The sequence below is a fragment of the Pseudorca crassidens genome, chromosome 17, assembly GCF_039906515.1.
Source record: "Pseudorca crassidens isolate mPseCra1 chromosome 17, mPseCra1.hap1, whole genome shotgun sequence".
Lineage (NCBI taxonomy): Eukaryota > Metazoa > Chordata > Mammalia > Artiodactyla > Delphinidae > Pseudorca > Pseudorca crassidens.
Genome location: NC_090312.1, coordinates 77,004,836 through 77,027,080, shown reverse-complemented (window position 1 = coordinate 77,027,080; position 22,245 = coordinate 77,004,836). Strand labels below are relative to the sequence as shown.

General features: G+C 43.2%; 1 protein-coding gene across 11 annotated transcripts in view; it reads right to left on the bottom strand.

The window, feature by feature from the left end:
- Positions 1–21,846, bottom strand: part of ASPH (aspartate beta-hydroxylase) — a 217,937-nt gene extending 196,091 nt beyond the window's left edge. For 3 of the 11 annotated variants that reach the window (XM_067712242.1, XM_067712238.1, XM_067712247.1), the window contains exon 1: positions 21,489–21,842. In XM_067712242.1, the coding sequence (XP_067568343.1) occupies positions 21,489–21,603 (115 nt within the window). In that variant the 5' untranslated portion in view covers positions 21,604–21,842. Of the gene's footprint in view, positions 1–21,488 lie in introns of all 11 variants that reach the window. The other 8 variants (XM_067712243.1, XM_067712239.1, XM_067712249.1 and 5 more) reach the window with 5 other exon arrangements.
- Positions 21,847–22,245: the final 399 nt, after the last annotated feature.

Below are 22,245 nucleotides of genomic sequence, written 5' to 3'. Positions count from 1 at the left end.
CAGCGTTTACAACAAAGTGCCCTATAGATGCAAATAGGGCGAGAAGACAGGGAGTAAATAAAAGCATTAGCACAAAATATAGGGAAAATTCAGACGTAAATTACAAAACATATGGGTCTTAAAAACTTACAGGGCAGGGCACAAAGCTGATGCAATTATGCATCATACTACATTTTTGGGGGACAGCCAACAATGCTTTACTAAATAAATTAATAATGATGAATCTGATTTAAAAAATAATAAAAAGCAAGAATAGCTGCAATTGTGAATTGCATAGTGAAGAATTAAACTTCAACCAAAGAGAGCTCTGGCTTTTGCCCTTGCCTGCTTGGAGGTCCCTGGCATGTCCTGCCTGACAGGAGTGATTTGTTTGCTTGGGGTCTTTGGTCACCAGACAGTCTTAACAATGTGATTTACGATGAAGCTTTGGGACAGGCTGTGTGGCTGTATCGCTTAATGGCAGCCATGCTCGCAGCATGTGATGGAGCCCCAGTAAATACCTCTGGGTACCAAAGGCTCGGATGAGCTCCCTTAGTTGGCAATACCCCGTGCATATTAGGCAATACTTATGTCCCTGAGGACGATGGGAGCTCTGTGTTCGGAACCTTCCTACTTTGTCCTGAGTCTCGTCCTTTAGCTACTTCTAATTTGTATCCTTTCACTGTAATGCAACTGCAGTGATGAACAGAGCACTTTCCTGAATTCTGAGTCATTCCCAGGAATTATCAAACCTGAGGGTGGCTGTGAGGACCTTCAAATTTGTAGCCAGCTGGTCTAAAGTGATGGCAGCCCTGGGGACTGGCCCGCCCGCAGCAGAGCTGATCAGGAGCAGGGAAAACCAGGGAGGAATGGCTGCAGAGGAAAGGCAGCGGCTACCAAGAAGTCTGCACCCCCGCAAGGTGTCAGCTTCCCCTGGCCTGAAGAGGGCAGCAAGGGAGAGCAGGGGTTTGTACCATCTCGCCAGCATCGCGCCCCAAAGCGCTGACTGCCAAGCATGTGACTTCCCAGAGCAAGAGAGGGTGAAGTGTTCTGCCAGGAGTGGATGCCCAGGAGGGCTGGAAGACATCGTATACCCTGGGAAGGTCCCACCAGGCCTTCCAAAGAACTCACAGAGGAAGCGTTTGGGCGCCTGCCACTTGTGGGCAATGGGGGCCAGGTGATCTTATCAACTAGCAGGAGACTCCGATAGGGCCCAGCAAGGGGACAGAGGCCTTTCCCTCTCTCCCTCTTCCTTCCCTAGCATCCCTGACAAGCTAGAGCCTGGAAGAGGCAAGAAGGGCACTGCCCCAAAGCAGACCACGTGGAGAGGACGCAAATACCACTTCCCCACTGCAGGCCCTCGTGCCTTCCTGCCAACGGAGACGAGAAATTCTGCATTGAAAACGAGATCTTATTTAAAGCACACAGGCTTTTAGAAATGGAGAGTGACTCGGGTGTTAAGGAATCTGTCCCAGGGATGGTCAAGAGCCTCTGCTACCCAGAGATTAATCTAGTCCGACTAACCACAATGACTGGAGGAAAATGAAGCTTCATGCCGGTACCCCGCCGGACAAAGCCTGCTAAGTAAAGCAGCCACAAAACGCGGGCTGACCCGTAAGACACTGCCAGCCCTTGACCATACGGAGCCCACAGAAATGGCTATTTCAAAGGATCAAAAAACAATGCATGACTAGTTTCAAGATATTTGATTACAGAAAGTTCCAACACACAACAAAGGTGAAAGAATGTGACGTAGGATATCCGTGTATGCATCACTCAGATGCTACAATTAACGTTTTATTATCTGGCTTATGGCATGTCTATTTATCCCTCCATATCCATCCGGTAATCCATTTTATACGTCTAATACATTTCAAACTAAATGATAGACATTAACACACGTCCCCTAAGTACTTTAGCTTCTATATCGTAAACCACAGTCCAACATTTATCATTTTTACATACGATGTACATAAAATGAAATGCCCTAATTTTAAGTGTACGTTCCCTTAGCTTTCACAAAAATATATACTGTGTAACCCAAATCCCTATCAAGACACAGAACACTAAGGCCACCCCTAAGTGCTCTGACGGTCCTTACCATCCCCATTCCACACCAACCCCAAATGCAGGGACAGCCCCACTGTTCTGCTTTTTTTCCACCGTAGGTTAGGTTTGCCTGTTCTTGAAATGTCATAAAAATGTATTACTTTTATATATTTTTTAAATATATCACCAAATCGGAAAATGCTGAACTTTGACAGGGTTTCCATGCTTTACATCCTGAAGTGACGTCTACTTCAGCACTTTTACACAATCACTGGACCTGCGACACAACCATTCACAGAAGCCATGTCACTGGCTCAAGCACTGTGCCAGTGAAAAGGACAGTCATGAAATCAAAGTCCAGGATGTCAACTCAATGTCTGTTAGTGGCAGACATCACAGAGGAAAAGCAAGATAACTTTGATTACTTGAAGGACTATTTTCATTAGCTCCCATGAGTCACAAAAAGTTTCCCAGCTAGTTATGTTCCCCTCAAATTCGACTGCATGGAATAAATCTAATGCCTCTGCCACCCAACAGCCCTGCCAAGACTTCAACCTCTTCTTTCAAAAACCAGTGTACTTGTGTTTTTATCGGCATGTTTTCCCCCAACTTCCCATGACTCGCGCATTTAAATTACCGGTCTGTTGTGAAGGAAGAAATCAAAAAGTGTCTCTTTACTGTGATTTTCACCTTATCCGTACCTCGTAAGAGCTACAGAATATTACAAAAAGCAACATATCTTAGAGGAAAGGCATCTGGTTTACTCACGAGACTTTGTGGGAGAAAATCTATTTTAATAATAAAAAAAAATCTTTAAATAAAAGAGAGACCAACAATTCAAAGGTGGAGGTGGCTGTTTAAAGGGTACCATTGGAGTGAATTAGGAAGATTTGACTACGGACTTTAGTTAACAGTGCTGTGAGTAGTGTTAAACTTTCTGTGTGTGGTAATTACATTGTGGTTATATAGCAGCATATCCTTGCTCTTAGGAAAAACGCGCTGAAGAATTCAGGGGTAGAGTATCATGATTTAATTAAGTGGTTCAGCAGAAAAATGAATAAATAAATAAAATGGTGTGTGTGTGTCTAGAGAGACCAACAGAAAAGGCAAAGGCATCAAAACAACTAGTGAATCTAAACGAATTTTCTCATAACTGTCTTGAAGGTTTGAATTTTTTCACCCTAAAAAGTTGGGAAAATCCAGATTTCCAGGCTCATTCTAGTCCTAAAAAGAATCAGGTACTCCAGAGAGTAAGGGTTAAAAATCTGAAATGCTAAAATCGCCCAGGTTAATTCATGATTGGAATCTGGATAAGTAAAAAAGTTTAAAACTTCAAGTTTTAAGGATGCTTCTGGAGACTCTTAGAGGAATCTCAACAGGGAATGCAGTTAGATAATACCGCATCAGTGTTGCATTCCTTAGGTTTGAGAACCCTACTGTGTCCTTAGGAGATGCATATGGGGAAGGAAGTAGTAGTTAAGCCAGTTAAAATGTCATGATGACTAACAGGTTACCTTCAAAGAAGTCCCAAAGAGAGAGAGAGACAGAGAGGAAGGAAGGGAGGAAGGGAGGAAGGGAGGAAGGGAGGAAGGGAGGAAGGGAGGGAGGGAGGGAGGGAGGGAGGGAGGGAGGAAGGAAGGAAGGAAGATACACAAACAGCAAACGTGACCAATTGCCAGCAGCTGCTAATCCAGGTGACGAGTACACGAGCCTTTCAAGGTACAAACCTTTTTGCTGTTAAATAGGTTTAAAAGTTTCAAAACAAAAGGTGGGATAAACATAAAAACAAAATTAAACTGATTTTAAAATAAATAAATAAATAAGAGAAATCAAGGATCGAGTCAGTCCTAAACCCAGCAGTAATGAAAAGGACACCGATTCTGCCTCTGGCCTCCAACTTATGACAAACCAAAGGGGAAACGGTCTCCTCCAGGCAAGTTCTGCCCACAGACCTCCATCTGCTGGCTGGACATCTCCACCGAATGCCCTGAGCTGTGCCTCCCGTTCACCTGGGAGTACAAGCCTAACTCCTCTGCGCTGACGGGGGCGCGGGGAGGGCTCCATGGGGGCCAGCGTCCCAGGGTGCTCACCCCTCCCCACACCGGGCTAACAGGACACCCTCGGCCCAGGGCCTCATCGGAAAGGCGCTCCCCACACCCCGCCGCCTCCACCCCCGCCCCCAATATGCAGGCCCTGCAATTCCGGAGGCAGCCCGCCCTGTGTAGGGCGGGACGTTCCCTCCCTCACCTGGCCGCCATGTGCAAGGGGCTTCCTTGTCAGACACATCAGGTGGGCAGCACCCTCTGAGACCGCGAGTAATTAAAAAACCCAACCCCAGCAAAACAAAACACTAGCCCTTCTGGAAAAGACACCTCCTGCTTCAAGCCTGTCCCAGCTTATCCGCAGCAAGGAGTTCATTTTGCAGAAGTGTGCAACCACGTCAAAGTCCGCCTTCCCAGCCAGGTTGCCTGCGTGGTGTCTCTCCCCCTCCCGGGACTAGCCGCCCTCACCTGTGCGCCACACACTACTTTAAGAGACACTAGCTGGGCCGGACACTCTGAAAACTGACATCCACCCACGAAATCAGCGCTCTGTGGGTCCAGTGCCGCAGTCAGCTGGGATCCACACTCTGTCACGAGACGGATGCTCTACCATCCGAGGCCCAGGGGGACTCTCAGAGATGGTGTTGAACACCTTGGTGAAGTCCGGAAAAACTACAAGATTGTATCCCGATCACCTGTCCAGAAAGCTTACCAGAATGCACAGCGAGAACCTACACTTAGTAAACCCGCAGTGTCCTTTCTATCCACTGAAAAATAGAAGTTTTGCTCCTTTTTTCAAACATCTTTATTGGAGTGTAACTGCTTTACAATGGTGTGTTGGTTTCTGCTTTATAACAAAGTGAATCAGCTAGACATATACATATATCCCCATATCCCCTCCCTCTTGTGTCTCCCTCCCTCTCACCCTAAAATTTTTAATCCTAGAATTTGTCTAGGATTGTCATGAGACATCAGTTTAGAGTTGCCCTGAATCTACTTTTCTTTCTTCAATACAAATGGGCCATTTGTCCCTCGAGTGTCTTTGTCACCTCTTCTAATTCCACAGAGTTTAACTGCCCAGAAGACGTTAGCTGGGGCTGTAGTTTTGAGAGTCCTGAAAAGCCTTAGCGGGTTCGCATTTTAGTCTTCCTTTCCCTACTCCCTGAACCATGCACACTTCGTTCACCGGAGTATTTACTGCTCTGCAGCCCGTAGGACAGTGACCTTCCCAGAGGCTGGTGTTAGATTTGACTGCTGTATTCCCCTTCCCACGGAGCACAGGACCCGGGACATAGTAAACCTCATTAACTTCACTGGACAATTTACATGGTATTCCCACAAAAAAACAATGCAAATATAAATATTTTGGGGGCCATCTAGATGGTAAAGCAAATATAACATACATGGAGCATTCTGAAAACAAAACCGGACCACAGTCTGGCTCTGGGTGAGGGACAGGAATGGCCAGGGCAGGTCCAGCTAGAACCTCATCGGCTTCGTCGACTCGGCTGCCCTGCCCCACACCCCAAGTCTGTCCCTTTCCTCCCAATCCTGCCCCAGTTCAAAACCCAAGTGATGGTCAATGTGACCACCTGTTCTGTTCAGGTGCCCCCTAACTCTGCTCTCACTGACTCATTTTTACTCTAACCTCCCTCCCTGACCCCTGCCCCAGCTCCAGCTTCAACAAACTCACAACCTCCCTCTCTGGCTGAGGTCACCGGGAAGAAAAGTCACCATACACCCCACTTGCCATCCTGCGCTCAGGCTGCACTGCAGCAAACTATTGCAAATACTGGTCTCTTGGCTGTGTTCCCGAATAACCCAGCTAGGCTGCTGCCAAAGTTCCTAGGAGTATGACCCAATGAAATCTGACCGGCTAAAAAGGCTGAAGTCTCCAAGCTTTACGCCAGTTCCCGAGAAGCTAATGTTCAGGCAGAAAGCACAGGTATGCTTTTTTAAAAAAAAAAAACAAAACATCTTTATTGGAGTAAAATTGCTTTACAATGGTGTGACAGTTTCTGCTTTATAACAAAGCGAATCAGCTATACAGCACAGGTATGTTTTACAGGTGCTGTCCTGACTGGGGTCCCTTCCCTAGCAGTGGCTAAATATTTGTAATACCATCTCGGATAAAAGTCTTGTTCTAAATAGAACATTTCTGCTCAACATGTAATTCGGATCAGCAGAATAAGCTTCTCTCAGCTTTATAAACGAATGTAAAGATTTTAAGACACAAAGTAATCAAAATCACAGGATGGTAAATTTTAAAAGGCCTCCACAGTTTTCTCCATGCACCTGAATATGCATTCATTCAACAAATAGTCTTGAAATCCCTGCCCTGCACTATAGCAATGAACAAGAGAGGCCACTTAGCTTACAGTCCTGTGGAGGAGAAAAACAAATAAAAATAAATTAAAAATTCATTTTGGTAAGTACTATATTAGGGTAAAAGAGTATATGGATGCAAGAGGGAGAAGATATGGGGATATACGTATACGTATAGCTGATTCACCTTGTTATAAAGCAGAAACTAGCACACCACTGTAAAGCAATTATACGCCAATAAAGATGTTAAAGAAAAAAGAGTATATGGGACAATGTGGATGAAAATAATCACTTGGGAAGAACCATCCTCTTGAATTCAAAGATATATAGCATTTTGAGGGACAATCTTCTTTATAAATGTTAGCATTGTTCATATTTTTTATTTTTTAATTAAAATTGACAAACTTTAATCTTAAGTCAAGAAGGAAATATTGATCATTCTTACAAAAGAATTTTAAAAGCCAAAACCGAAAAATAAAGGGAACAAAAACTTAGCAGTATTTTGGTATTCACATAAATAATTTTAGTCTATCTATGAGCCATATTTAAGAATAAAGTGAGGGGAAATCAAAATCTTGCAAAGTAAGCAGAGCTTTTCTAATTTCACAAAATTCAGAACAAATAAATGCCTGCTTTGGTCCAACCCTCCTCCCAGTCAGAAAGTACGAACTCTGAATGCTTCCTACTGGCCGAAGCACCACCATGTTGAAACTACCAGCAAGGACTTGATTGATTTAAACAATTCTCCACATCTTAATAATTTTTATTTCTTTAGCTCCAACACTTATAAACATCAAGAGGACTTTGTGATCTGTCTTATGGCCCATACCATAAACCTAAAAAATAAAATCCACCTACGCAACACATAATTTTGGAGCACTTATTACATTCAAGGCAGCGTAGAAGGCACAAAAACACAGCCTATATATTCTCAGTGCCCTTTTGATCTATGAGAGGGAAGTAAGACTTTCCCCTGTATTTGTTCATTCTAATATTTACTGAGCACCTACTACACCCAATCATTTAAGCCCTGGAGATAAAAAGAAAACGAAACGTGGTGTTTACCTTCACCAAACATTAGGAGTAACTCTCCCAACCCTAACAATTACTCTAGACCAGGGTGAGTAAACTGTGACCCACCTCCTATTTTTGTATGAACCAGGAGCTAAGAATGATTTTCACTTCTTAAATCAGTTGAAAAGAAATCAAAAGAAAAATGTAATAACACGATCATGTGACCACAATGCTGACCCCTGATCAGAACAACTGTGGCAACCCCTCGGCAGCCAGCGATGGTGAGACAGGTAGGACTGAGCCAAGGAGCCCTGCTCTAAGCAAAAGAGAAAAAGCCCCCTTCTTCTGCTGAGCGTGAACAGGGAGGCAAGCAATCCCAACGGCCGCCGGCTGCCATCCTGAATCCCGGAGTGGCCAGCCTCAGGATGGCAGGCACCTACACTGAGAGGGCGCGTGCCCTGAGGACATTTTGAGCCACTGATCCTACCACATTCGGTATGATCACATCGCATCTTTTTAAATGAAATCAATTCCTAAACTCTTTACGGGAGTTTGCATCTGATGTCTGTTCCTAACACAGAGCTGCCCTTACAATCAAGCAAGAATGAAAGAAAACAGATCATCACGGTACAAAAGAAAATGGCTGTTTTGGTCGTGGTGGTATCACCCATATAGAATAAGTGTAGTTAGGAAACGCTTACTACGTGTCACTTTGCAGCCAATCTTCGTAAGTATGATATGAGTATTACTTTCTCCATTTGAAAGATGGAGAACTATTTAAAGGTGCTTCGAGAGGTTTGTTGACGTACTAAAGGTTAAAACTGAGTGGCGGCGCTAGTACTTGGGTCCAGTTCAGTCTGATAGTTTGTTGTCAATGATTGGGTCACACTTTCATCTGCTGAAGGAACCCGTGAATCAATGAGGATGCTAAAACAGTTGACTGCAGAGGGCGCTACAGAAGCTCGTGCTGGGGGAGGGGGAAGTGGGTTGCAAAACCCAGTCTCTGGGGAGACGATGAAGGGAGAGTAAGAAGAACTGATGGAGGAGCTGCATCTTGAAGGACGTACAGGAGCCACATAGGGAAAGAGAAAGCGAGGAGCTGTCACGGAAGAAACAGCAAGTGCCCATGCAGAGACGACAGAGAGCGACTAAATATGGCTTAATTAATATAAATATAAAGAGAGCGAGGCCGGGAATGGCTAGAGAGGGTAAGAGAGGCAAGACCATGAAGCGCCTCCCAGATGGTGCTAAGAAATCTAAACTACACCTTGAGTACCCGGGGGAACTACTCAAGGTTTTCAAATAAGGAAGGGACATGATCTAACTTCCAATTAATGAAGGTGACAATGACAGAAGGATGAAATAGGACCAGTTATGAGTAATCGAAGCAACAACTACCGGGGATCTAAAACATTCAACTAAAGTAGCTTTGGAGTCAGAATTGGGATCTTGACTCCAGCTCCGACTTTTACAAGCTCCTTGATCTTCGGCAAACTGATCTAAGCTTCCCTTTCTTCATCTACAAAAAGGGAATTTAGAGGATTACTGTGGGAATTCAGTGCTGACATATAAAGAAGTACACAGTGTCTGACACATAGTTAGCGGTCAGTAACAGGTGCTGTTTTTCCTCTGTCACTACTGTTATTAAGTGAAGAGTGTGTGGCACAGGATTAGAACCGTGCCCAGCAAAGAATCCTCAGGAAGATTATCCTTCAGGAAGCAGATAAAGAAAAGGAACAAGAAGAGCCCAGTGGATTTGGGCTTAGTCTCTGCTGATTCCAGAAAGACCTGAGGGAGAGAAGGCAAGGAGCCATACTACTCACCTGCAGAATCTGGCTGGTTAGAGGAGGGAGAGTACAAGATCTTTGTGTCTTCTGTTTTCTTTTTCATGTAATGAGAAAGACTAAAGAAGGGGGTCCAGGCTGTGGGAGGGGGTGGAGGAGAGTTCTCAGGGAGAAGGTAAGTGACGGTTCAGGTCTCTGAGAAAGTGGTGCCCACTAAGGGTCCTCGAGAGAGATCCAGGACTCCGACCATAGGCTTGGCCTCCCTCTTAGGTGGGTGGGGGCCGAAGGTCCAGGAGAGCTGTGACTGCCAAGATTTTAAATCCTAATTGTGGTGCTGGCTCACCTTCACTCACCCACCACCCCGCTGGGCTTGCGCCTCAGTCTGAAGAAAGAAAAGGAGCTTTACTGAACTACGCGTTCAAGACCTACTTCAGTTGCTGGGTACTTCCATGCCCAAATCAGAGCAATAGCTTGCTGAGATTCTCAACTGGTCTGGCTTTTGCAGCCACCATGGGTCCTAGACCATGCCTCCTTATCAGCCTCACATCAGTTGCCCCCCCAATGCCATGCAACTCAAAGGCCAACCCCACCCACCACTGAAGCGATGAGTACTCCCCTCAGGATGTCCTCTGGTTTCCCTGCACAATGGGAGGAAGCCACATGCCAGAACTGAATGGAAAGTAGTAGGTCCTGAGCTCAGAAAGTTGAAGATTTAAATAGCTGGGGCTGAAAACACCGGTAAACATCAACTAAGAAACCGCGGAGAGCCTGCAGGGCACTGTTGAGGGGCCAGGGAGACGGAAGGTCTTGAATGTACATAATTTATTCCAAATCAGTACTTACTTAAGCTGGTGAGCAGCGCTCTGTCTTACTCAATCTCATTCTATCCTTATTCATCATCTCAAATGTCTCATGGAGCACAAGACCATTCCAACAACTGACTTACCAACACAAATACTGCACTACCTCTAGAAGAAAAAATAAATATAAGTTGCTTATAAGCTTTGCACCTTCACATACATTAATTTCACCTTAAAAATGTCCTACTCTACATAACCTTACAGAGCAAAAGGGTAATTTTGTTTCACACATAGATCGACTAGTACCACAGAGGTCATCAGTAACTGTATCTTAGATCTATGTCAGCCCTCGAGGCCTCCAAGTGTATTTACTGGTTAACAACTAAATAGACGGAGTAGCTAAAACCCATAAAATAATCAAATAAATCTGAAAGTGCCAGAAAATAGAGAGTGCAGACATAGGTCTACAATTATATTGTCATATGGTTTTTGACAAAGGCACCAAAACCAATCCACTGACGAAAGCCAAGTCTTTTCGACACATGGTACCCTAACAAGGGGATACCCTAGGGAAAAACAAAACACGAATCCAAAATTGATTTGGGATGGATCATAGACCTAAACACAAAAACTAAAACTACAAAATTTCTAGAAGAAAATATGGGAGGATAGCTTTGTGACCTGGGAATAGGAAAAGCTTATTAGACAAGATACAGAAAACAGAACCATAAAAAAAAAAAAAAAATCAACATTAAAAATACTCGCTCTTCAAAATATTTTATTTAAAAAATGAAAAGGCAAGCTATAGACTGGAAAAAATATTTGCAATATATATACCTGAAAAAACTTCTATCGAGAATATATAAAAATTCCAGCTCAATAACAAAAGGACAGAAAAGCAATAAAAATGGTCAAAAAAACCTAAACAGAAACTTCACAAAGGAAGCTAACAATGTATATGGCCAATAAGCACAAGAAAAAGTACATGACATCAGAGTCACGAGGGAAAGACAATTTTAAACTACAATGAGAAGCCACTGAACACCCACCAGAATGGCTAAAATTAAGAAGACTGACAATCCCAAATGCTGGTAGATATAGAACTACTAAAATTCCCACACAGTGTTGGTGAGAGTTAAATTAAATTGTATAACCACTCTGGAAACACTTTGGCAGGTTTTTATTTCTATTTTTTAAATAAAACTAAATATACACCTACCCTGTAACCCACTAATTCCTCTCCTGGGTATCTGCTCAAGAGAAATGAAGAAATATGTCCACCAAAAAAAAGAAAAACTACTTCTCCAAGAGTACAATATTCATAGACTTTTCTTCATATTAGTCCAAACTAGGGAAAGGTCAAGTGTCCATCAATAAAAGAATGGATCACACATTGTGCTATGGTCACACAATGAACTACCTGGCAATGAAAAGGAACAAGGTACTCATACCAGCAACATATGCTGAGTAAAAGAAGGCTTACACAAAAAGTACTTACAAAATGAAGTTCTAGAACAGACAATACCAATCTACAGTGAGAAAAGTGAGCACAATGGTTGCCTCTGAGGGCTGAGGTGGTAGCAATGAAGAGGGTTGAGAGAATTTCCTGGAACCATGGAAATATTCTCCATCTGAGGTTGGGTTACACAGATGTTTACATTTATAAAGACTCCTCAAATCATACACTAAGATTTGTGCAATTTACTGTATGATAATATTACCTCAGTGGGGGAAGGGGACAGGGGACCATAACAAATGTTGAGCTCTAATAACAGGCATGCATACATGTTTAGGAATGAGGTATACTGATGTCTACATCTTACCTGGAAATGCATAAAAGAATAGATTAATTGATGAGTATGATATAAAACAAATATATGAAATGTTAACCACTGTAAAATCTGGATGGGATCATTATACAATTCTTTTAGCTTTGGTGTATATTTTAAATTTTTCCTAATAAAATGTTAGTTTAAAAAAACACAAAGTAATAAAGTACTTAGATTAAATCTAATAAAAGAGGCATATCACTTTTGGATAAAATTATAACAATTCACTGTAAGACTTAAATAAGTAGGAAGTTACACTGTGTTCATGTACAGGAAGACTCTATATAAATGTGTATTTGTCCCAAACTGTTCTATAAATTCAATACAATCTCAGTCAAAATCCTGAAATTTTTTCATGACACTTAACTTGAGCAGATTCTAAAAGGACACAGGCAAGGAAATGTCCAAAAACATCCAGGATAATGATGAAAAAGACAGGGCAGAAGGACTTGCCCAATTCCACATGCCAGGAACAAAACAGAGCCACAGGTATCTACACACAAGAGGTGATACAGCAGATTAGTGTAGAAAGAAGACACTTCAATTAATGGTACAGGAAATTTTCATTCATATGAAAAATTTCATTCATTCATATCAGGAAAACTGAATTGGTCATTTTGTGTCGGTATATGCACAGACGGCGGCTGCCATGACTGGACGGCTTTCTGGTTTCACTACTCGGGTCAAAGAAGTAGCTTCTGAATGTGAGTCTACGCACTGTGTCATCCATAGAGAAATGATGGCAGGCTGAAAAATGTCACCTGAACTTAACAACGTTTGCAGGATGTGATTAAAATTATCAAGCCCATTAAAGTACATGCCCTTAACTGCACGTCTGTTTGCGCAGCTCCGTGAGGAGATAGGTGCAGAGCACACACGTCATCTCTTATACACAGAAGTGACATGGCTTCTAAAGGCAGATCCCTGGCCGGAGTTTCGGAGTTACGAGAGCCCCTCCAGAGATTTCTTTTAGAAAAACAGTCACCACTGGCAGCACATTTCAGTGACACAGAATGGGTCACAAAACTTGCTTACTTGTGTGACATATTCCACCTGCTCAACGAACTCAATCTGTCACTTCAGGGGAGAATGACAACTGTGTTCAAGGCGGCAGATAAAGTGGCTGCATTCAAAGCCAAACTGGAATTATGGGGGCGATGAGTGAACATTGGGATTTTTGACATGTTTCAAATATTAGCAGAGATTTTGAAAGAGACTGAGCCAGGGCCTTCTTTCTCCCAGCTGGTGTATGATCCCCTATCTCAGCTTTCAAAAGACTTTTGAGCATTACTTCCCAACCACAAAAGACCCCCGAACTGGGAAGGAATGGATCCGCACCCCCTTTGTGAATAAGCCAGGTGAACAGACTTCCGTGCTAGAAGAGGATCAACTGCTTGAGATCACAAATGACGGTGGCCTTAAAGGTATGCTTGAGACAACTTCAAATCTCCATACGTCTGGATTAAAGTCAAGACGGAATATCCTGAGATTGCCACGTAAGCACTGAAAAGCCTGCTTCCGTTTCCAGTGTCCTATCTTCGTGAAGCAGGGTTTTCTGCAGTGACAGAGACCAAAACGAGATCGCGGAGTAGACTAGACACAAGCGACACACTTCAGGTGTCACTGTCTCCCATCACCCCAGATGGGACCATCTAGTTGCAGGAAAACAAGTTCAGGGCTCCCACTGACTCTGCATTATGGTGAGTTGCATAATTATTTCATTATATGTTACAATGTAATAATGATAGAAATAAAGTACACAATAAATGTAATGTGCTTGAATCATCCCGAAACCATCCCCCTGCCCCCGCACCCCGTGTCTGTGGAAAAACTGTCTTCCATGAAACCAGTCCCCAAAAAGGTTGGGGACCGCTGCTCTAGAAAAACACTTAGACATTTATAGGATGGATAACTCTAAGAGTGTTCAGAGCAGCAGTTTTTGAAAGAAGAAAAATGAAAACAAAGTGATCTTGGACTCCAAAATGGCTCAAGAAAAAGTAGCACATTCATACAGTGAAGAACTATATATATGAAAACAAAGAGCCAGTTTGGTACAATCTCAAACAGTGTCGAATTAATGGGCCAAGTATGAACCTATTCATAAAACTTTTAACATGTACTAAACAAGTGTATATGTATGTATGTATATATATGTATATATTTATGTTTCTATACATAGAGATATAAATATACTTCCTAAGCAATTTTCGTATATATGGCATTTAACAGCAGATATATTTTATGCAAATGGATATACAATATATAATATGCAACATAACATTATACAACATATATTACATATTGCAAAGAAATGCATGACAATGATTATCACAAAATATTTAAGAGCGGTTGGAAAGGGATAACACAGGACAGGAGAAACCAAGAATTTGGTAACATTTTACCTCCTCATCTGTATGGTGGATACGTGGTAACCACTGCATTGCTCTTTATATCTCTGTAAACGTCTTAATATGTAATATTTCAAATAGATACAGTTTTAAAGAGCAGCACATAGAAATATTTGTATTCTGAAAGTTAGAGAGATGGCACGCTACCAAAAAGCATAAAGCATGAAACAATTTATAAATACTTTATAAAATTCAGTAAGTGACAGCCATCTTATTCAAATTGATTTGATTCAAAGAATGGAAAATTTAAATGTTAGGTATTCTTTCAATCAACACTCACAACACAGATTTTTATTTTCATGTAAGGGAAAGAAATTAACTTCTAAATAAAATTTACCTGTGAACCTAAGACCAATCAAAGACTTTCCAGGAGACCCATTCAGGAAAACTGAATTAAAACAGAGTGTGAAAGATAGTGTCAGAAACTGTATATTAGCAATATAATAAACAAGAACCAGAAGTTAGAGACAGGAGAGAACAAGACAGCACCGAGTCTGCACTAGGGAAGGACAGCAAAGGCTGTGAAACCTATATAAGATATGAGAAATGGCAGCTATACAATACTGGTGACAGAATAAAATTATTTTCTCAAGTCATATTTTCTTACTCAAAATTAAGACTGTTGCTTGCTGGCTTCCGTACAGAATGAGTCACAGGGTTAAATCTGTAGGAACACATGCAGGAGAGAAACGCTGGCACCTCTCCAAGTACAGCAATAATGGTTTCCACTCTAACCAGACACCCTCCCGCCCACCACCCCCAGTCCCACCTGCGTTAGAGCACAGAGAGCCTCTATGGCACATGAGACCATGCTACAGCCAGAACGACTAGGCAAGCCACCTGGAACTCGCAGGGGGCCAAAGAACAGCCCCAGTCCTTCAAAAGATCTTATGTAAATATCTTTTCTAAAGATTTATTCACCAAGTAAAAATGCTGGAGAGGGTGTGGAGAAAAGGGAACCCTCTTGCACTGTTGGTGGGAACGTAAATCGACACAGCCACTATGGAGAAGAGTATGGAGGTTCCTTAAAAAACTGAAAATAGAATTACCATATGACCCAGCAGTCCCACTACTGGGCATATACCTGAGAAAACCATAATTCAAAAAGAGTCATGTACCACCATGTTCACTGCAGCTCTATTTACAATAGCCAGGACATGGAAGCAACCTAAGTGTCCATCGACAGATGAATGGATAAAGAAGATGTGGCACATATATACAATGGAATATTACTCAGCCATAAAAAGAAACGAAATTGAGTTATTTGTAGTGAGGTGGATGGATGGACCTAGAGTCTGTCATACAGAGTGAAGTCAGTCAGAAAGAGAAAGACAAATACCATATGCTAACACATATATATGGAATCTAAAAAAAAAAAAAAATTGGTTCTGAAGAACCTAGGGGCAGGACAGGAATAAAGACGCACCCGTAGAGAATGGACTTGAGGACACGGGGAGGGGGCAGGGTAAGCTGGGACGAAGTGAGAGTGGCATGGACATATATACACGACCAAATGTAAAATAGATAGCTAGTGGGAAGCAGCCGCATAGCACAGGGAGATCAGCTGGGTGCTTTGTGACCACCTAGAGGGGTGGGATAGGGAGGGTGGGAGGGAGACGCAAGAGGGAGGGGATATGGGGATATATGTATACACATAGCTGATTCACTGTGTAATACAGCAGAAACTAACACAACATTGTAAAGCAATTATACTCCAATAAAGATGTTAAAAAAAAAAGATTTATTCACCAAGTAAGCTCAAAATTTCCTTTGAGTCTAATGGGTTATCTACAGCAAATCTGTCCTCAGGTGTCATCAATCTGATGAGAACTAAATTACACTCACTGATTTGCCATTAAAAGATATCCACATCAGTCAGAGGTAAGCAAGACAACCCCTGAAAAACAAATATTAAATGCAGACCAAATGCCTGAAGCACCCTCATTAAAAAATAATAACGACTGACGAGGAAATACCCCCTTGACTCCCAGCACTACCGGGAGGAAGTGAAATGGCTAAAGCGCTCGCCTCTGGAATAGGTGCCCCTACAGCAGCACACAGAGATGAAGACAGGAAGAAATGAACATCCTAACAGGCAGGGACGCTGGGGCAGGAAACACAGGAGCCAGCCTGAGCACACTCACGTCTCCTGACAGATGGCTGAGGCTTTCCCCAGAGATCTGGGTAAACTGCAGATGGGTTCTATGTACATACAAGATTTATTAAAGGAAGTGAATTTTAAAATGTTCTGTATCTTAGTACAGAATGAAGTCAAACCACGTGGGAGATGCAGAAGTACCCAAGACACAAACTAAGTTGCATATTTTCATGATATTAAAACAGTAGGCACGAGTAGCATCAAAAGATTGAAATATATCTGAGCTCCAGTAACAGAAGATAGCACAGATCTGGGAGGGGTTAGAGGGTAAATCAGCAACTCGAAGGGTGATGTGCATACGGGATACGTACACCCCCAGAGGTAGACAGAAATGTGTCAAGTGATACTCAGAGCCCAGTATAAACATGACCTCTAGAACATCCACTTCACTTAAACAGATGCTACACAATATAACAGAAAATGATTTCTTTAAATAAATCATAACGTTTCAAGCATGCTGTAGCCTGCTTCGCTCTACAGCCTTATATATTCTCCAAAGTTTTATACTCACCTTTACCATTAGAGGTACTTTAATGAAAAATGTGAGGAACAGGAAGGCATGTAAAATTGATTTTAGGGCTATCACAGCTCTGAATAATTCTTTCCATTGGAGACCAGGATTAGAAATTTTGAGTGACCTGCCACATGATTCTTAAATGGATGCGAATCCAGGTCATCAGACTTTCCCAAACTACACTGCACTGTCTTTCTGGAGAAAATAAGGTTTATTCTACTGGGATCAGAGAACGCAGGGGCTAAATTGCCAATACTAACTAAAAATAGAGTGGAGAGCCCACATGACCCTTTATCCAACTTACCCTGTTGGTAATCTGCTGAAAATCAGAACCTCTCATTTCCTAGTAATCTCTCTGAGACACACGATTTTAGAGCAAAGCTAAAGTATGGAACTCTCCTTTTACTTAAGCCAAAAACAGGTTGTTAAAATTGTGTTCAAGAATTCCCTCAGAACATTTTTTAGCCCTTGGTTTCATACAATCTGGCCAGGTGGTCAAAACGTTGTTCATCTGAACACAAAACAGCACACAGTTCTTACAGTGGAAGAATTATGGCGCTCCTATGTTTTCATTCTAGAATGACTGGTGGAGGATTAAGCAACTGGCCCTAACTGACATTCTTTGGCTAAAGAAGGAATTTCACTAAGGCCTCCTCATTCAAGGGCACCATCAGCAATGTATTGTATCTGTTAATTACTAAGTAGTCTAAGAAATACTGAAAGTAAAAAGGAAGGAAAAGAATTCTAAGTGATTAACACCCATCAAATATCTGCAAATGTATAAATTTTACAGTCTATCAATGCACTTAATTCTGAATACAATAAGCCTAAAGAAATAAGACTGCTAGCGGCCAACTCTTACTACTAAATCCAAAACCTTTTGTTAGAGATTTTTAGAGAATTAAACAGCAGTGGCTGAGCATTTTTTTAAGTAGATGTCCATCAATGGGTTTGAGTATGTACAGGGCTGATTAAATTTTAAAAACGAGTTGGTGTTACATAACCTGAAGCTTCAAATTGAAAGAGGAAAAATTGTTCTACAGTGACACCTACTGGTAAAGCATGATGTAGTAGCACGACACTATTAGACAAAATAAACAGATGTTTCCATTCCTGTAGCAAGTTAGAAGCTACAGGGAAAGACTGATTGATATTCCACAGGGAAAAGCTAAACAAAAACATTATACATACCAGTGTCTGTAACTACAAAATAAGTCTCATTATCCTTTTTAACCAAGATTTTCAAATCAATAAATCTGAAAGAGGTTCCCCTTGGCCTCAACTGGCCGTGCAAGTCAAGATTTTATATGCAAGTTAAAGGTAAAATGTCCAATTTACTCATGTTTGTTTTATATTTTAAAGAATAAAACTGGAAAAGGTAAAACTGAGCTCTGCAAAAAACTAGATATTTAATGTTCTCAATTTAAGTTGAAGAGTTAAACAAAAAACAGACACCTGCTTTAAAAATCCAAGTGTTATGTAAATCCCCAAAGTCACAGTTTCAAAGCACCACTTTTGAAAAAAATGACCACCAAGATAAACAGAAGTCCAGATAATCACATTTTCCCTAAAATGCATGCTTCTAAGGACTGGGTCCTTTTTCCACTGTACTTTCATGCACAGATTTAAGAAATAATAATGTTTAATGTGACCAACGTCATCATCAACTTCAAACTCTCAATGCAAAACATCTCAAAAAACACACTATTTGAGCCCATGTACTTCTCAAACTAAGATTTTCAAATATACTGTTTCACACGTAATTTTAGTAAAAGAAAAGTTAATCGGTGTTATGACAAAAAGAACACTTTTCTTAAATAACTAGGTGTAATATGCCACAGAGAGCCAGAAGGAAACTTAAAAGATAATCTACTTTAAGATTTCCATAATATCTTATAAAATTAGAGAACCTAAAGTCCAGTACTATAATATAATGATCGAATAAGAGAAAACCTGGGTTTAGTCTTGGGTCACCCATTAACTAGTTCGGTTTCCAAGAAGTACATAACCTTTAATGAGCCAGACAATCTTTCTGGGCCTCACCGTAACACCACAGCTAAAATTTCTTCAGCTTCTATGATTTCCCCAGCACATGGGATTGACTTGGGCATCAATGTCTACACATCAGTGACCCAATAAACATAGCAACGAAAGAGAAGTGGCTCGATCTTTCCGGTACACCCTACTATAAGAAACCAATATAAAAAGATTCACACTACAGTGTAACTGCTCACAACTGAGAGAATCCTCACCATCTTCAGTGCCTTCCGCCTGGCACACAGTCAGAACTCACCATTTACTCAAAAAAATGCTGCGGAAAAAGAATGCTCATTATGTAACACGCAACACTCCAATACCAACTCTCTGTTTGGGGATTTTTCTGGTAATACAGATATTTCTCTCTTTTACATGTTCTCTTTTATACACTACGTCTGTTTCATAACAATTATAGAATCGATGTGTAAAATATTTAAAAGGCTGTAGATCCTCAAATACAGACAGAACTTGCTCTAAAATGCCTGAATATGAAAGCTGGAATATATTCATTTAGGTCCTAACATTTCCTAAATGTATTACCTACCTTTTAAAACTGGTTTAGTTCTTGAACCACTGGAGGTGGGAATATAATACACAACTTCCTAATACTAATTCCCACCAACAACAGGCCATATAATGAAGCAACTGCTTCAGATAGTTAACCCACTCTACCCACGACTGCAAAGGACAAAATGGAACAAAGATGTGCTTTCCTTGTAAACAGCTACAGAAAACTTTTGAAAACAATTAACACTAAAGTCTTATCAGCTTTCTCTGCTTGGTGCTTAAGCTGCCCAATGGGCTCTTCTCGTTTAGAAACTTTAAAAAGGGTAGCCAGGGCTTCCCTGGCGGCGCAGTGGTTGAGAGTCCGCCTGCCTATGCAGGGGACACGGGTTCGTGCCCCTGTCCGGGAAGATCCCACGTGCCGCGGAGCCGCTGGGCCCGTGAGCCATGGCCGCTGAGCCTGCGCTTCCGGAGCCTGTGCTCCACAACGGGAGAGGCCACAACAGTGGGAAGCCCACATACCACAAAAAAAATAAAAATTAAAAATAAAATATAACTGAACTCAAAAAAAAAAGGGTAGCCAGAGCTGCCTGAGACAGTGCATCTACCCGTCTGCCTGTTTAAATCAACTGACTGGCATTTAAGGGCAAGTGGCAAAGGAACACAAACTTTTACTTACGCCAAAGGTAAATTAACATGCCTGTTTTGAAATTCAAACTGTACTTTTTCTCTACAAATATTAGTTCTCAGAGTGTAAATTTATGCAATGATTTTAATTGCACTACCATTTAAAGTTATTCATCCACTAATCAAATAATTTATTGAGCAACTATTAAGGGCCAGACGCACTCTAGGAGCTGGGAATAGGGGTGAACAAGGAGTGGGTGAGACAGGAAGGCAATACACGTGAAAATAAATAATGTCGGATAGTGGTAAGTGCCATTTAAAAAACAGTTCTTTAAAGTATGACTATAAGGCTTCCCTGGTGGCGCAGTGGTTGAGAGTCCGCCTGCCGATGCAGGGGACACGGGTTCGTGCCCCGGTCCGGGAAGATCCCACATGCCGCGGAGTGGCTGGGCCCGTGAGCCATGGCCGCTGAGCCTGCGCGTCTGGAGCCTGTGCTCCACAACGAGAGAGGCCACAACAGTGGGAAGCCCACATACCACAAAAAAAAAAAAAAAAGTATGACTATAGTATTCTGATTTACTTTCTTGATACATATAAATACATTACTTGTAGACCTCAGGAAACAAAGAATCTAAAATCATTTCAAAGAAGAAAGTTTACAGCTCACATTCAATACACATGTGTACTGCAGTTTCAATATCCTAAATATGAGTCAAAGGACGTATAAAAGAAACCGAGAACCACTGAAATATGAGATGAAACAGATCTAAAACCTCTGTTCTCCCACTTTCCTGGATAAGCACATGGAAGAGAAAGGTGAATATCCAATAGATTCTTTTAAAAGACAAAGGGAAAAAACAGAGAAACTCGCCCAGTATTCACACCATAAGAAAGCTACATAAAAGCAAAAGTATCTAAGATAATCTTCGAGAACATTCAGATCACTCCCACACACTCACCCCTGCAGCCCTCATAGAATATTCTCCTTTGAGTTGCTCTTAAAAGCTGCTGGTTTGGCAGGAACTTATTTTCTCTGACTTTGGCTCATTTCCAAACTCCCCAAAATATGCACGGCAAAGGTAAATTGTTTCTCTTACTCCCATCACCAATTACACGGCAAGCCAAGAAAGAGTAGATCAAAAGATCTCCATCTCGGCTGCGCACTGCAGGTGAAGGATCGGCCGGGAAGGGGCTCCCCGGCGTGACCAACCCGAGGCCGCGGACCCCGCTCGGCCCGGCCCCTCCAACCCGCCCGCCAGGCCCACCGAGCGCGGCCTCCGCCCCGCGGCCAAAGGAGGAACGACGCGGAGGATGGAGGAGACGCTCCGCGGCATCTCGTGCGGTGGACCCGCAGCGCCCGCCGCCCGGGCCCCATCCCCAGGGCCGGCCCCGGCCCCCGGCCCCGAAGCGCCTCTGACCTTTCCGGGCCCCAGGGCTGCTGCTGCCGCCGCTGGTGCAGCTGCTCGGGCTGCTGGAACTGCTGCTGCTGCTGCTGTTGCCGCCGCCGCCCTTGGCATTCTTGCGCGGGGCCATGGCGCGCACCGCTGGAGCAGGCGAGGGGTGGGGGGGTCTCCCTCAAGGCGTGGGGGACGCGGGCGGCGCGGGTCGCGCTGACTGCGGCGGGCGCTGCAGCGGGTTCGAGCTGCGGCTCCTGCAGCCGCGCGGGTGTCTCGGCACCGCCCGCAGCGCCTCTAAGGACTTTGGCCCGCGTGCCACCTGCGCGCGCCCGACCCTCGCGTGCGCCGAGCCGGTGACTGCCCTCCCGACGCGAGAGCGCGCCGCTCTCCCGCACGAGGCCTCGCCCCTTCTCGCCTGAGCCCCGCCCCCTCCCCGCCCGCGGAAAGCTGAGTGACGGGACATGAAGCCAATCACAAGGGCTCCTATGAGGGGGACGGAACCCGGCCGCGCTCCCCCACCCCCTACAGATTTAGGGCTGTTCTGGCGCGACGCAGCCGCCTGCGAGCGCGAGCTGCTTTCGACTTTCCAGTCTGTCCCGGTCCTTTGGAACGTGGCAGACGTGGAAGGCGAGAGGGCTCTCGCGAGCGTTGGCGGACCCTGTACGATCGGGATGGGGCGGGGCGCGGGGGCGGGGCGCCGGGGGCGGGACTGGCGACACGTGTGCAACGTCTGGACGGAGCCCACCTCCTCCCGGCCTTTCTCCTGGAATTTTGTTCA